Consider the following 17,220-nt stretch of genomic DNA (forward strand, 5'->3'; position numbering starts at 1 on the left):
CATGTGGTGGATACAGTAATACTGTTCTTGATGTGTTTCCTATAGTGAAAAAAACAACTCTTGTATTTTCTGTGGTACAGAGGTACCCTAAAAAGGGGAAGAATAAGTCTCAATCCTGAAACATTTATAGGAACACCCATACACCCCTACGTCTCAATGGATTTTTAGGACTATAAAGATTCTCTTCACAGATGCCTTCCCATACAGAATCCACTTTGATTTATTTTTAGAATTTTAAGCAAAATCCTGCTCTATCATTCTTCAGCTTATATAATTTATACACATGTGAAATAACCATGAACAATCTGGCCCCTAATGCTCAGCCCCCACAAGCCATGTGCTATAAATTTCTTTGTACCCCATGCAGGTGTAGCAATTTCAAGCACAGAGTTCCATGTCAGGAAAATCCCTGAGGGCTGCAAATAAGTTAGTTTGCTAAGTCTTCAGAAATAGCCTACTGTTTCTTAAATTACACGTTTTAACTTGCTTTCAAGATATTTTCTATAAAAATAAAATACTTTCCAAGCTGTCATAATTAAACTGCAATTGTAATGCAAAGCAGAACACCATGCGATTCATTATCTCAAAATAGTTTAGGGTGGGAAGAATGAGTGATCAATCAATCTCCAAGTAGGAGATCATGTTCAGACACACGAAATCATCATCCTTATCAAGTTTCATGGGAACTGTGAATTACAAATAGACAATGTGTGTGATTCAGAGCTCAATTTCACATCTAAAAAGGTTTCTACATCTGCCTCACTGATAATCAAAATTTAAAACTATAAAGAAATATTGCAGCTGGTTTTTGATCAGAGAGATATTATGTGGCTAGATAAGATATTTATGCCAGCAATTAATATTAAGTGTTGTATGGAAATAAATTCTTTCTTGAGTTTTTATTAACTGACTAGATATATTTTCTATATTTATTGTGTACGTTTTAAGTTCAGAATTTATATGAGGCTTCCACCTACCCTATGGGACTAGCATCTATGGATTTGTAGGTTTGCACCACCACCTGCAGGATTCGGGGATACCCTGGAGCATGTTTGGGGAATGGGGATACATGGGGAACTGCAGGGAGGAGGACAGCAAGAGAAAGCCCCATTGCAAGAGCAGAAGTCTGCTTGCACAATGGAGGATTAAATCCAGGATCAGTTCATATTAGCCCCCACAAAGAATTCAGGAACCAACTAAAGGACAGCAGTCCCCTCCAAACAGACAGCATCAAGATAAACATTGCTGCATTCACACATAATGCTAAAACAGGAATCCTGGCTTAATAAACGATAATGTGGACAAGCAGCGTGTTGATGCATGCAGTCCATTTGCTCCTCCCTTTGCATGAGTGGGTAAACAAAACAAGAAGGAGATAACTTTACATTATGTCTGAAACAGAGATTATGGTTAAGTGCACCCAAACAATCTAAGCTTCCCAAACCAAGTACAAACATTGTTTAAATGCTGGCTTACTATCTTGGCTTGTGTGGGTGAACTTAACCATAACCATGGGTTGGGATATAATGCAAAACTATCCCTTCCTGGTTTATTTACCTGCTTGCACAAAGCAGGAATGAACTGACTGTGTGCCCCAGCATCATGTTTATTCACATAACAACCCGAAATTCCTGTTCTTAGCAGTATGTGTGAAGACAGACCACAAACAGAGAGAAACTGAAAGGGACCCACAGGTAATTACTTTCCTGTTATCTCTTAAATCTCCCCACCATTTCTAGCATTCACCCTAGAACATATCAAGTATTAATAAAGAGCATGTGCAGAATGCATTCCTCTCACTATGTACCCACCACCAATCAACTCTACACATCTGTGATTAAGACAGAGTCCCCAGGAAGACATGAGCTGTGGCACAAGATTCTAATCTTTATTGAACTCTTGAGCATTACTTGGTACATGTAACACTGCACAATAAAATTTGTGAAGAATAGATTTATTAATATGAAAGCATACACAAAACTTTGGAAATGGACTCCCTTAGGCCATGGTTTTAAAAATGTCTGTGGAGCTAGTTTACGTATGGGAGAATACTATCCAGTTGTAGGCATGTAACTGTCAGCAAAAATGAAATTAAGTAAATAATATTTATTATGGCTAAAAAGGAAATCTAAATCATAAGCTGAATTTTGCCATCATTTCTCCTTAAGAAATTGTTCCAAACCTATTTTTAGCAATCTGGCATGCATCTGTAGCCTGAGAATCCATCTGCTACATCCAAAGTTGCCAAATGGAAAATGTGCAGTTCAGGGTTAGCCATTGATTCAATAACACTTTTGGAACTGTGGTAATAGTATGCTGCATTTGAAGCCAGGCAATTTCAAAATACTTCTTTAGAACATTAGGAACAGAAGAAAAAATTACTGTTAGGGATGTACAAAACCTCCTTCCAATTTCCCCCTTGCTACCATTTCTGTCTTCCCAAATAGTGACAATGCATATTTAGCACAATTTTCATGGATATCTGATTTTCACTATTGTTCATCACCCCATCCATTCAAAGCATGCACCAACTATGAAGTATCATGCCACAATACTGCTAATCTGTTGATTGTTTTTAAATATTTTTAAACAAAAAAATGCAACAAAAATATATCCCTGCATAGAGGCAATTTGTAAATGTACTTCTAAACTTGTTTCATAGCTATGCTCAGCTACATGTTGCAGGACAAAAGTTATAAAAGGTATTTTAAAGGAAAGCTCATCAACCATTGTCCAAATAACAAAGCCCTCCATGCTAAAATGACTTTCAATAGATTTGTCCTCAATCAGATTACCAACGAAGGAACCTAAAGAGCGAATTGGCAAATTATGCCTCTGGCTTCTAATGTTAGAAAGCATAGAATGTGCCATCAAAAACTACTGTTAACTGGAACACCTAGAAAGGCAATGGAAAGACTCTAAGCTTGGAAAGACAACAGTGATGCTCATAGGACACTGCATGGCATAATGCCAAAGCCAGATAAAACACTTTCATACATTTATAAAGACAAGCAAGGATCTAAAAATAGTACCAACATTCCTTGTGAAGTCTTTGTAAGTCAACTGAGCGTAAACCTCAACATGTGCTTTCAATTATGATGATACGTTACAAATGTAATAGGAAAAATAAATTTGGCAAATAAGCCAGCTTTCAAAATATTTGATGGTGAAGTAAATATATTTTTGTTTGTTTGTAAGTGAAGGATGAAGGGATGCTCAAGTCATACAGCAAGCAAGACAACAAAAGTTATGTTTGATCATTCTTTTTAATTTTACTTATATAACTATTATGCATCTTTTCCATTTAAAACTCTTAAAAGTTGTGATGCTGCCAATACTTCCATTGTAATACACTAGTAAGAAATACTGTATTTTGGATTCCACCTAGTTCCCTATTAAGAACAGAAGATTGCTTATTTGGAAAGCAAGGGTTGTATTATAATCATAGTTAGTCTTTAAAAAATATCAATACAATAGAACACAGAATGAGCAACTATGCCAAATATAAGCGTACAAAGAGGAGGCAACTCAGTCAAGGCCTTTGGAAAAGGTGTGGAAGAGAGAAAGGGTTGGCAAATAGGTGTGCAGTGGGTGGGGAAGAGAGAAGAAAGACTTCCAAGGTTCCCTAGTGTAGCAGATTTCCCCTCACCATTCATGGGTAGCAAATATAGCTCCCTATCTCATACATGTATAAGATTGGGAGTGGGAGGACACATGAAATTATAGAAGTATTGTTCAAAGCACTTCAAGTACATTTTCTGAGCAATGCTTACGACAGCCCTGTAGCCACCTGCTCTTAAGAGCTTGGCCTGTTGTAGCTTGTGAAATCTGTCAGGACTGACCTAAATCAGCAGTGATAAGAATTGTCGTCCCAGTTGTTTTAAGAGGCAGTGGTGAAATCTTTTCTGAAAAAGCCAGGTTTAGATTCTGTGGCTTTGGAAAAGTATTGGCTAGTTTCCAATTAAATAAGGTCCTAGAGTGGGTAGTAGCTCATCAGGTCTAGGCAGTCTTGGAGGATACCAGTTATTTAGATTCATTCCAATCTTGCTTCCAGCCAGAGACTGAAATAAAAACTGCCTTGGTTGATGACTCATGCCATATAACAGAAACCTGTAGATCAAGGGCTGTGGACAGTCCAAGATCCTAATTGCAATCTGCAAAAGGTCTCAGGGGCCAGATTCCATCTATCTGTACAGCCAAAATGTGGTTCTTACTGATTTTAAGCCTACTCAGAAGCAGACAAACCCTCTACTCAGAGGTAAACAGGACTGGATCACTCAGCAGTATTTCCTAAGTACCAAGCCTGTATCTACTCAAGAATAAGCATGATCAGGATGTCAACTCACAAGTAAGCTGGGCAAGCCTCAGAGGTAAGCAGGGATGAATCAATGGGCTGTTTCCTTTCAAGGACCTGCTCCCTCTCACTATTCAGTGTTCAGCAGGCAAAAGCTCTTCTCTCTATTCAGCTGATGATTGAAGATCTTGTCCCTATCAGGAGAGGGGACAGGGCCTACAAACAAAGCTGCTGAGCTATTCTGTCACCTTAGTCTTTAGGGTGACACAAGACACAGTTGTTTTTGTCATAATTGATGTGAGATCTAAAGAGATTTAAATACTTGCTCTCCTCACATTCTAAGGGCCTTGCTAGACCTGCTGGGATAAGCCGGCAGGGAGGCGAGGCGATGGCGTGCTAACATTAGCGCGCGCCGCCCTGCCTCCTAGATGGCCGACGCGCAGGGACTGCGGAAGCCCTGCAGCGTTGGCCACTTTTTTGGGGGTTGTTAAAGGGGCCACGTGCAGCCCGAAGACTCCAGAGAAGGTAAGCCGTTTTTTTCATTTAAACCCCCCTGGTCCTGATCCCTTCCCATGCCTCCTGCCCACTCTTTCCCCTCCCTTCCTCTCCCTCCGTGTGTCCCGTGTTGCCCGTCCTCCCTCTCCCTCCATGTGTCCTGTGTCGCCCGTCCTCCCTCTCCCTCTGTGTGTCCTGTGTCGCCCGTCCTCCCTCTCCCCCCCGGCCCGATGGGCACAGTGCTGAGCGCTGTGCCCAGTCCGTGGCTTTTTGCAGCTACTCGCGAGTAAGCGAGTAGCCGCAAAAAAACACGGCCTTCACTTATGGCGCGATAGAGGAGGCTTCATTGCGGCCTGGTCCCGGATTCCCCTGTGCGTCATCTGAACGCACAGCAGGGAAACCGGGTCTCAAAGCACGCTAAGGCCTCATCTAGCAAGGCCCTAAGTCACTGCACTACTGTACTGCATGTCTTGGATACCTGGGCAAAAATGTCATCAGTCCTAAATCAGGTTATTCATTTTGAAGAGTCTATATATACATCATATTTTGGAACTCAGTGCCTTGCACCTCATTTCAAAAGAGAAGCTGTGTTTCAAACTTAGTTTTCATGAAGCACATGGTGACAATTTCTCATCAGAACTGGAAAGTCAGTGGCAAAAATGGACAAAAGTCCTCTCAGAATTGCCAGTTTGTACCACAGTTCTCAGAAGGGTTGACCTTTGTGGTAAATCAGAGAGGAGACGCGCTGGCTAACAACAACATATGCTTTGCCACCCCACATTAAATAGGCTTTCTGTAAATCCCTCAGCACAACTGATGAAGTGCGTGGAAAAAGATATAAAACAGTATAGAGAACTGTGATATCATTCTTAAGATGAACGTTTCAATATTTCTCTTTCAGTTAATTAACAAAAGGAATTTGTTTGCATGACAAGTTACTTATTTACCTTTATCCCTAAACTTTGTATACATAAATGAAAAACTATGTTATTCCAGCAAACTTTTAAAAAAGCAAACCCTCAAACTTTTCAAAACTGTTCAGCAAACTCATTTTGAATATGAAAAAGATGAACATTTTCAATTCAATTACTGGGAACAGGCTTTTTTAAAACAATAGCTTTCAATCTTTGCAAAGTGGGGAAATGTACACTCTGAAATAGAACTATTCATTTTGTATCAAACAGTGCTGGTTATGAGAATCAAAAGAAGCTATAGGATCAAGTTAAATTTGGGCTAATTTGGCAGCAGTGGGCCTTTATAAATGGCTATTTGGGTGATAGGTGGATTTTGAATTAAGAGAATTTTTAACTTGAATAGCAGTCCCATATATAAATGGGACATTTTATAATTACTGTAAACAGACATTTTATATAACTTGTTGTTACAAAGTAGCTCTCTTATGAGTTTGCAGTACTGACTCCATCTTGAAGCACAGGAATGGGACTGAGAGCAATCATACAAGGCTAGGTCAAATGATCCATTTTCTAATAGACCACCTAAAATGCATTCCCCAGAAGCAAAGGTGGGGGTAAAATAGAGCATAATATGAATGCTGAATAGCAGGAGTGCTAACAGGTAATATACCTGGTCATGCACATGCTAATGTGTTCCTATTGTTAAACTCTAGCCTGGACACCTGTCCTTAAGACAGTCATTGGTGTGGAGGGTCATCTTTTGTTGAAGGGGCGTTTCTGGCAAGTACAGCCATCATCTCAAAATACCCCCCTTTTGTTATGTCTTTCTTCCACAATAAGTAGCATCACATCTGGTGCTTGTGAGCAGTGATGTCACTGCTTTTCTCTAGATGGTATAAAAACCCTCAGCTTTTGAGAGTCAGGGCCCCTCTTCCCTGAGGCATGGGGTCATGCTGCTGAAACCACAAGGTGCCTTACCCTCCCTTCTGGGTAAGGTGCCACACTACTGCCAAAATTGCTGAATCTCTCCTTCCAGAAGAAGGGCTCCTGATCCTTCCTTCCCCTTCACCTGAGACCAGTAGTTGCAAGGCTAACCAGTTCATGTCTACAGGAAAGAACTTCAGCCCAGGGAAAGGTATATTGCTTTTAAAGATTCCCTCTACTCTTTCTCCTGCTGTGTGTGTATGCTCTAAGTCTCAGAATGTCAACTCACACTCTTGAAACTACTTCTAAGCCTCCACTTGCTCAGCTAATTTCCCCAAAACTAGCTTGTGCATTTGAATCTGTTTAAACCTCAATAAATGTGCCATTGTGGCATTATCCTCTTCAATAGTGTGGATTTCTTTGAGTAAGAAACACCTTACTTAGCCACAGACACTCTATTGCCAATGTCTAAAGATTCCTTATAAGCAGGTGTGGGTCTCATTAGAATGTGCGCAAGTTTGTACACAGTTCTAATGAGAGCACATCACGTAATATTATCATAGATGAACAAACATTTTATATAACTTATCATATATCAAACATAAGAATACAATGTTAGTTTATAAAAACCAAACAAATTGTTTTGCAATAATCAAGCGTAGTTTATGAAACTAAACAAATTGTTAACAATAACCAAGCACAAATGGTTTACAAAAACAGAGTGATAACTGAATAGTTTACAATAACTAAGCTACAGGCCTCCGGCTTCTTTCACTTGTTTCACAACTGCTTCGTCAGAGTCAGAATATCACAACAGTTGGTCAAGAACTCACCGCTCTTGTTTGTTCACCTATGATAAGTTATATAAAATGTCTGTTTACTGTGCCAGTTCTTTTGATACCCCTGGTCTGATTCAGCATGACTCTTCTTATGTTCTTAACAATAAATAAAATCTAAACTTGGGAGGGGGGAATTAACTGAAATTTAAAAACAGTAATTGAAGAGTACTAAAGACTGAATTGCTTGTTTTTCCTCCTAAACCCTCTCCTCACCTCTCATTCTCTCTTACTGTCAACGATGTCACGCTTACTCCGGTCAAGGAAGCTCGTAGTCTTGGCTTTATATTTGACTCCTCGCTCTCCTTTACTTCTCACATCGAGGCAATAGCTAAATCCTGTCGTTTCTTCCTGTATAATATTGCCAGGATTCGACCATTTTTGTCTGTCTCTTCTGCCAAGACTCTCGTTCACGCACTGGTTATCTCTCGGTTGGACTACTGCAACCTTCTTCTCTCTGGCCTTCCCTCGTCTCACATCAGTCCGCTGGTCTCTGTCCACCACTCTGCCGCTAAGATCATCTTCTTGGCCCGCCGCTCTGACCATGTCACTCCACTTCTGAAATCCCTTCATTGGCTTCCAATTCACTCCAGAATCCAATATAAACTTCTCCTGCTGACCTTCAAAGCTCTTCACGGTCTAGCTCCTGCCTATCTCTCCTCTCTCATCTCACACTATCGCCCCGCTCGTGCTCTCCGCTCCTCTGATGCCATGCTTCTCGCCTGCCCTAGGACCTCCACTTCCCTTACTCGGCTTCGTCCTTTTTCTTCTGCTGCCCCTTACGCCTGGAACGCTCTTCCAGAACACTTGAGAACTACAAACTCAATCACTGCTTTTAAAACTCAGCTAAAAACTTTTCTTTTCCCTATAGCCTTCAAATATTGAGTTTGTTCTGACTCTATACTGTTAGCTTCTCCCTACCCGGTGCCTGTTTACACTTCCCTGTGCCTGTTTGCATTCTCCTTCCCTCTTTATTGTTTACTACAACTTATTAGATTGTAAGCCTATGCGGCAGGGTCTTGCTATTTACTGTGTTATCTGTACAGCACCATGCACATTGATGGTGCTATATAAATAAATAAATAAATAATAATAATAATAATAATAATAATAATAATCATGTGAGTAAAATGTAAAAAAACAGAAAATGAAATAAAGCCTAGCAAGATCAAAACAGACTGATTTGACTGATGACGCCAATTACACATATGTTGTTCAACATATATTGGAGTTCTGTGTTTTGGTGCTTCACATTTGAAGTGAACTTTACTCTGTGGCAAATTTAACATCACATTCAGCCTCATAGCAAAATTATGCAACAATCTCAACAACAGCATTAATCTTACCTGACACAAGAACCCATTTACTGCCATATGCTCTATAAGTCCTAAAATTGTTTCTACTGTGATTTTCAAGGTCTTCCCACTTTTACTGAAGAAAGACTTGTAATTGTAGCTGTATTAGCAATCTGCATAAAGTTGACTAAAGGCACAACCCTATGGATGTTTAGACAGAAAGTAAGGCCTTAGCTAGTTTATCCCGGGGTCGTCCCTGCTTGCTCCTGGGATCCCCTGTGTGTCATTTACATGAACAGGGACGATCCCAGGATAAACCTTAGGTCTAGCTAAGGCCTCAGCCTTCCAACATTGCCCAACCAGCCATGCTAGCTAGGGGATGCTGGGGATTGTAGGACTTTTTCTGCCTAAACATCCATAGGATTGCAGCCTAAGTTACTTCTAAATGACCCATTTGCAAAGCCCCTACTCCAGCCCATACCCCTGTAGAGAATGAAGCCTTTAGGAAAGAAAACAAATATGGTAGACTTTGGGGCAACGGGCTTCTGCTGCATTTGTCTCTTCCAACTTTTAGTGGTTGGGGAAAATGAATGCAATACCAGCACAATTAAGGGACAGACAGCTGCAACAGAACTCTGGTGCCTCTTTGGGATTTTAATAATGTAACTACAAATGATTTTCAGTAGCAAAGCCAAACACTGGAAGACAACAAATTCATCTAGAAAAAAAGTCCCCACTTGGAGAAACTATGATTCATCAGTTATAAATTTAAAAAAAATACTTGGAGAGAATTAAATTGTATGTCTGCATAATAATCAATGTATCAAATACTATTGTCTTTAGTTCTCTGGATGAGTTGGAGCATAAATTTAAATAAATAACTAAATTTGGTTATGAAACAATGTAAATCTGTCTTCTAGTATCTTTGCATTGGCAAGAAAGTAGCTGGAGCACGCCAACAAAAATAAATAAATAAACTGCATATCTTGGTTTATGATCAGTTAACTAGCTAACTTTATGACCCCTGTGGCCAACTTTTCCTTATGCAAAGTGTGTTTGCAAACCTAAACAATGCAATGTTTATCCATTAAGCAATAGTTCTATGATTATAGAGTCTGGCACAGTATCATGAATTAAATATATCTGTTTATTAACTCTGTCTTCAGCAGTTCAGTTCCAGGTACTCTAAGCTGAACTGGTAATGCTCAATATCTTTTAAAAGCCTTTGGGGGGGGCATGCATTCCATATTTCAAAATTGCACCATTACACACACATTTGGTAAGGGATTGCTTTGTAAAGCTTATGAGGCTTCAGAGTTGAACGTGAAATAATGGTCAATATTTAAAAAATTATACTTTAGAGGGTAGATTCACTTTTCTCCTGTAACAATGTAGTTTTGTTTCAATCACCCAATGAAAGATGTGTAGAACTGGATTGTGGGAAAGTTGCAATATATGCATTCAGAAAGCCTCAAAATGTGCATTCAGAAAGCCTCAAAATCAAACTTACCTAGCATGCAGTAGATGGGGAGCACCATATACATTGGGCCTTTCATGTGTTTTAGTTCTACATGAACCACACACCAGGTGGACTGAAAGAAATCATCTTGTAGAAGGCCTTAGTGTGATACCATCCTGAGTGCTTTTAGGAGAAAGAAGCCATATATGGGATTTTATATTACTGGCTTCATTCTCTCTCTCTCTCTCTCTCTCTCACACACACACACACACACACACACACACACATGCACACACACATGCACACACACAATGAAACAGATCCTATGCATTCAGATCTTAATTTATCACATTCCATTAATGCATTTAAGGCAAAAGGCTAATGGAGAGGGAATTACTAGCAACACTTTTGTATGTTACAAAGAATGCTACTGTGCTTTAAATGTCATCTTCAGAAGCATTGATCCTTCAGCTGAGAACTGCAGGTGTTGCACAGGGTTTTCTAATCAATCTCAAAGTTAAAAGAAATGGCTTTATCTTGAAAAGGGAACAAGGTGTTTTGTAAAGGGGACATAAATGCTCATCTTTATACTATTAAAGTAGAGTAAATGTGTTTGCCAAATGGGAAAGCACAAGAAACTGACAGGAGATTTGGAGACAAATGACACTCAGATGTATTTATTCTTTTCAGCGGAACCAAGTAAGGTGGTTGCCTGGGATTAGGCTCATTGATGGGCAATGAAGATATACAAACTGAAGTTCAATCCAGACAAGATGGAGATCTTGATAGCAGGAGGCCTGATTGATCTGGAAGTTGGTGGTTCTCCTATATGGCTGGATGGGTTTGTACTCCTATATGAGACTATGGAGGAGTTACTCATCCTGGCTTTGTTCCTGGAACCACAGGCAGAAATTTACTAGGGCTTAGAAATTTACTAAGCAACAGCGAACCGGGGTGATCCGCCTCCGCTACAGGTGGAGGAGCGTTTTGGGGGGCTGGAGAAGCATGGCGAAGAGAAGCGACCGTAAGCGGATCGCTCCTCTTTTTGCGGAGTGCTCCGCCCGCCATTTTGGATATTTTCCCCCATAGGATTGCATTGCGGAAAAGATTAGAGGATAACTTTTTTGTTTTTCAAGCTACCTATTTGAAACTCGCTGTGCTTAGAGAGTCATGGGTGGGGGTCATTTTGTGCCTATTTTCAGCACTTTGCATGCTGCGGTTTGCTTGCTATAATTTTTTTAAAAATAGAGTAAAAAAAGCAGGAGAGGTACCTTTTTTTGAAGTGCTGAGTGGCAGATTCAACTCCCAATCATGATCACCTGATGAAGCATCCTCCAATCCCAAAGTTGGAGGGGGGGATAAGCAAAATGGGATATTTAGTAACTTGGGATACTGGGAAACTTTTCTTTCTTAGTCTCTGAACGGACTTTTCCTAGTGTTTTTTGAAATAGTAGCCCCCCCAAATGCACAAACACAACCTGAAATCATATACTAAGCAAATAAATAACAGATAGGAAACACAGAACGGCTACCCACCCTAACCTTGGTGAACAACTGAATAGATGTGGTGCAAGGATTGAGATCCGTGCACACTCTGCCCTTGGAGGGTAATCAGAACCCTCCAAAGGTTAACCAGTGGAGAAGCTACAGTATGCCTATCATGAGTTGAAGTGTAAGGTAGCTTCTTAAAGACTGGTCCCTAGACAGGAGCAGTCAAATTGCCACAGTTCCCCTTCCCCTTGGGCATGTCGACTTTCCTCTTACTGGTAAAAGACAGACATAGCCTTTTTTTAAAAAAAATCTTGTTGTTGTGATTCAGCAACACTGCTGCTTTTAATTCCACCCCTCCTTTATTTATTTATTGATTGATTGATTACATTTATTATACACCTCATAGCCCAAGCTCTCCTGGCTTTCCCTCTTCAGTGAAGTCAGGCAGGCTTTCATTGTGGTTCAACTCCTTATTGTTGTGGTTGTTGTTGTTATTATTATTATTATTATTACTATTAGTATTAATTAGTACTGCTATTATTAACGTTATTAATGGCTGTGATCACAGTGCAGTCAATCAACTCTGAAGCAAGGATCACAAAGCTTGACTCTTATCCTCCTAGTCCCCTAGTTATGGGATGTAAAAGAAAAGGCATCTCTCTGTGCTGCTCCCTCCTCACAGGGACGGTTTGCATTACTGGCTTTGAAACAATCCTTGGATCACTTCCTTGTGCCCCCAGAAATGTCTGCTGCATGCCTGCCTTCCCACCTCCACCCTGAGTGCTGTTGTTTTGGGGTATCTGCTGGGACTTACTTCCCCATAAATCTATGGCATAGTCATATATCTCTGCCTGCCTCTCTGCCCGCCTGGTGCCTGGGAGATGTACTACATGATGGGCTTTGTGGTTCAACCCCACAAGCCTCTGACATGCTTGCTCCCAGTGCTGCCTGTCCTCCTTTGTGTCCGCCTTGCAGGGATGGTTTGTGCGTGTCTTGCTTTGACTCAGGGAGGGTATCCTTCCATGTGATAAAAGGCAGCTGCAATGCACACTTTTGTTGTGTGTGTGTGTGTTTGTGCATTTTTGGAAGTGTTTCACCTGAGATGAAGATCCTTATTTAGAAAAAAAAATCTTGATTCCCCCAAATCATCTGTGCTATTGATTGCTATGGGCAAGCAGTTTGCAATGGATCCCTATGGGCAGGTATGGTTTCCTTATGGGCATACTGTTCTTTGTGGGGGATTTTTCATATATTTCCCCAAAATCAGTGGAGGCTCAGATTTCCTTCCAACTAGGCATGAAGGTGGATACATGGATAAGCTGTCATGGTGGCGAGTTTGAGGTTTCTAACATGAAAACTGGTAGAGTTCTAGCATGGGATTTGAATTGGGGTGAGTTAAAAGGGGGGGGGGAATCGCCAAAAATCAGGGGATGATGGGATTTGCTTGAAGCTTGCCATGAAAGTAGATCTAGATGGCATCTGTGAGGGTGCCCACTTCCAAGTTTGTATCTGTACAAATGTCAGAGTAAATCCCATTTCTGAAAATGGGGTGTCAGGTTTTCAAAAATGCCCCCAAAATCAGGGGATGCTGGGATTTGCTTGAGGCTTGGCATGCATGTGTATACATGGATAAGCTGTGATGGTGCCTTTCTAACATGAAAACTGACGGAATTCTAGCATGGGATTTGAATTGGGGTGAGTTAAAAGGAAAAAAATCACCAAAAATCAGGGGATGATGGGATTTGCTTGAAGCTTGCCATGAAAGTAGATCTAGATGGCATCTGTGAGGGTGCCCACTTCCAAGTTTGTATCTGAAAAAATGCCAGAGTAAATCCCATTTCTGAAAATGGGGTGTCAAATTTTCAAAAATGCCCCCAAAATCAGGGGATGCTTGGATTTGCTTGAGGCTTGGCATGCATGTATATACATGGATAAGCTGTCATGATGCCTAATTTGAGGTTTCTAACATGAAAACTGACGGAGATATCGAAAGGGGTGTGAATTGGGGTTAGGGGTGATGCTTTAAAGGTTAAAAAATCACCCAAAATCAGGGGATGATGGGATTTGCTTGAAGCTTGCCATGAATGTGGATCTAGATGGCATCTGTGGAGGTGCCCACTTTCAAGTTTGTATCTGTAAAAATGTCGGAGTAAATCTCATTTCTGAAAATGGGGTGTCAGATTTTCAAAAAATCCCCGAAAATCAGGGGATGCTTGGATTTGCTTGAGGATTGGCATGAATGTGTATACATGGATAAGGTCTTATGGTGCCAATTTTGAGGTTTCTAACATTAACAGAAAAAAGGTTATAGGCATTTGGATTTTAACTCAAGTCTATGGGGGGGGGGAAAACAGAGCTCTGATCCGGATCCGGAGCTCCGCAGAAAAGCTAAGCAGACCATAGGTGGATCACTGTAGAGCGGAGCTGAGCTGGAAGTTGCGAATCTGGAAGAGAGGCAGATCGGGGGGTCTGTGCACAGCCCTAAAATTTACTACCTTAAATTGATGTGGCAGCCGAGGCCAGACCTACAGAAAGATGGTCTGATGACTGAGATACATGCCTTTCAAAAAGGAGCTCTATTTGGAGCTGCCTTTGAAGGTTATTTGGAAACTTCAGTTATATGAGTTCAGGCTGCTTTTTAGACAGCATAAGCCAATGAAAGCACATAACACTAATAATGAAATAACTCCACTGACTATTAATTTTTATCTAGGGACAAGTCAAAGTGAATATTTTAGCCTTTAAAGACCTTAATTGTCTGGGCTTTAAAGGCTAAAGATATATGGATTTTGTTAAATGGATTATCAGGTGTCTTTCATTCTGCTATCCACTCATTGATGGGATATTGTTTTGTGTGTTTTTTAAAAAGTATGTGAATTTTGTTCCTGTTTGCAAATGCTCACTTACAAAAATTCACATTTGCAAAAATGCCCCCCTAGAAGCAAACATAAAAAAGGTCAACAATTCAGAAAACGTTAGCCCACTGCAAAATCCACAGGTTGTACTGCCTCAGGAAGCATCTTCTCTCACATGAGCTTCCCTACACACTCAGATATCAGAGGAAACCTTACTCCAGATTCCATCCTTTTCCGAAATTATACTAATGAGGACAATTATTATTATTATTATTATTTTATATAGCACCATCAATGTACATGGTGCTGTACAGAGTAAAACAGTAAATAGCAAGGCCCTGCTGCATAGGCTTACAAGGAACATGTCTAAGTCAGTCGTGAACTCTCTCCCCAGTGAAGCTTGTTTAAATTCATTTTTATTTCAGCAAGCAACTGTTAGATAATATAGGATTGGTTTTAAACTACAGTATCAGTTACTGCTCATAAGTGTTTTAGGTTGTTTTATTACTTAGCGTTTGATTTAAGATGTTGACTTCTAATGTGTTTTATTGATTGTTGGTTCATGTTTTTCATACGCTGAAACATGCCGAGATGGAGTATAAATCCTGAAACGAACAAGGTATGTTTTTCCCAACAGCTAATGATGATTTTAAAAATGCACAACCACCAATACAATGACACTGTATATGTGCATTCTTCTGCTCTTAAGCTGCAGTCCTATAAACCACTTATCTGGGAGTAAGTCCCATTTCTAAGTAGACATGTATAGGATTGCTTTGCTAAAAGTTATTCTAGAATGAGAGAGGGAAGCAAACAGCTTGGGCTTCAGTTCAAGTCCCCAGTAAGCCTCTCAGTTTCCTGCAGGAGCTTTGAAAGAGGAAGTGTATAAGTTAGTGCCAGATTTTACACAGCATAGTCCCACGTCAACAACAAACAGAAATTTGGACAAAAGGAGAAGCCCCCTAGGATAGATGAGCAGAAAGGAAATCAAAGCACATTAAGTGCCCACTGCCCAGCTCTGAAACCAGGACACAATTAGCCTCATCATAATTACAGAGGCTAATAAAATCTTCAGTCTACCTAGCACTTTTAACAAACAAAGCATGTTACAGTTGTATTTTGTTCATCCTTGCAGCAACCCTTGTTAGTTTTACTTGGATTGTTTTTAATTGGTTCACCATTGTTTTGTTTTGTTTTTCTTTTAATCTGCATTGTGTGAAAGGCAGTAATCAAATTTAGTGAACAAACCAACAAACCCTTCGAGATAGTTCACTGGAATCCCCACTTTACAGAAAACAGGCTGACAGTGACTTTCCCAGGGCCACCCAGGGAGACTGATTTGACAGAGATTTGAACTCAGCCTGTAATCCATTCAACCACACAGAACCAGACAAGATGTTTGGTCCAAAGGACCCTGCCTTTAGTATAAGGAATAAACAGGGTGCAACTGTCCTGAAGAAAGAAGAGGGTAATTCTAAAGTTTATTCACACATCTGGATACATGGCAGCCACAGAAAAACCTGGCTATGTTGGCTCTCAGGACATGGCAAACTGATTGTACTCATACACAGGATTCAGCTTTTGGCATGCCATGCCAAATGTAATTTTCTGGGGTTTGCCTTAAAATGTGACACCAAGCATGCTAACATCATCATCATCATCATCATCTTGGAGGGGATCCATGTGGGTAGTGTGATATGTCTACACTGGGTTTCCAGAGCATAGAAGGGATATGGCTAGTAGTATGCAACGCTAGTGTGCTAACATCTCACAGGTTGATGCAACAACAGCTCTGGGTATGGTTTCCACACCAGGCACCATATTTAACCTGAGTGCCAATACTTTAACCCTGTAAAGGCCACAGGTGAGGATGGCCACAGACGAAGTGCTAACCTGTGTAAGCGTCCCATACATGCTTTGTCATATATAAAAGTGCACTTACCATATGATGTAAACCATGAATATAATGCAGAGTGAGACTGCTAGCTGTGCACTCGCCTTGTACAATGAATTTTGCACGCCTATGACCTGACCCGTATGTTACACTGAAACAGCCAACCACTTCACTCATGGCTGCTGTCACCCGCTCATGCACGGACGTTTAGTTTAAAATATTGTCTTACAGTCTCCATGCGTTTTCGGGGACTAATGCTTCCCCTCGCCACAAGACTACCAGATGCTCTTTATTTGACGGGATGCGTCCGATGCCAGAGCACTAAAAACCCACAATGGAGATACTGTTCTCGTTTCGCACAACAGAGCAAAGAGGGCGCCGCTGTCGCCCGCCCCACAGCAACTCGACGCTCTTCCATCTTCGAGAAGTTTTTACCAGGTTTCTGCCATCGAAGAACAGCTGCTGCTTCCCTTTTCTCAAGGGCTGCTTGTGGGCACTCAGGACCAGAGGGGTTCCAAATGAAACACTACACACAAATGCATTCTCTCTCTCTCTTACACACACACACACACGCCTGTCCCCATCCCCTGCCGCTTCCTTCCCCTTTCAGCCACCTACCTTGGTTTGCGAGGCTGAAGCGGGCGCCCACCGCCAGCAGAAGACCCAAGCAGACTAAGGGACTTCTCATGTTCCGCTGCCGCCGCTGAGGCGTCCTACTCCCGCTCGAAAGCTGCCGAAGTGAGAGCTGGGAGCAAGCCGGGAA

General features: G+C 41.0%; 1 protein-coding gene across 2 annotated transcripts in view; it reads right to left on the reverse strand.

Moving 5' to 3' along the window:
* The window catches only part of SRPX (sushi repeat containing protein X-linked), a 40,316-nt gene extending 23,096 nt beyond the window's left edge, over window positions 1–17,220 (reverse strand). For both annotated transcript variants that reach the window (XM_063126518.1, XM_063126517.1), the window contains exon 1: window positions 17,076–17,220. In XM_063126518.1, coding sequence (XP_062982588.1) covers window positions 17,076–17,145 — 70 coding nt within the window. In that variant the 5' untranslated portion in view covers window positions 17,146–17,220. The remainder of the gene's footprint in view (window positions 1–17,075) is intronic.

The sequence above is a fragment of the Elgaria multicarinata genome, chromosome 5, assembly GCF_023053635.1.
Source record: "Elgaria multicarinata webbii isolate HBS135686 ecotype San Diego chromosome 5, rElgMul1.1.pri, whole genome shotgun sequence".
NCBI classification, from domain to species: Eukaryota; Metazoa; Chordata; class Lepidosauria; order Squamata; family Anguidae; genus Elgaria; species Elgaria multicarinata.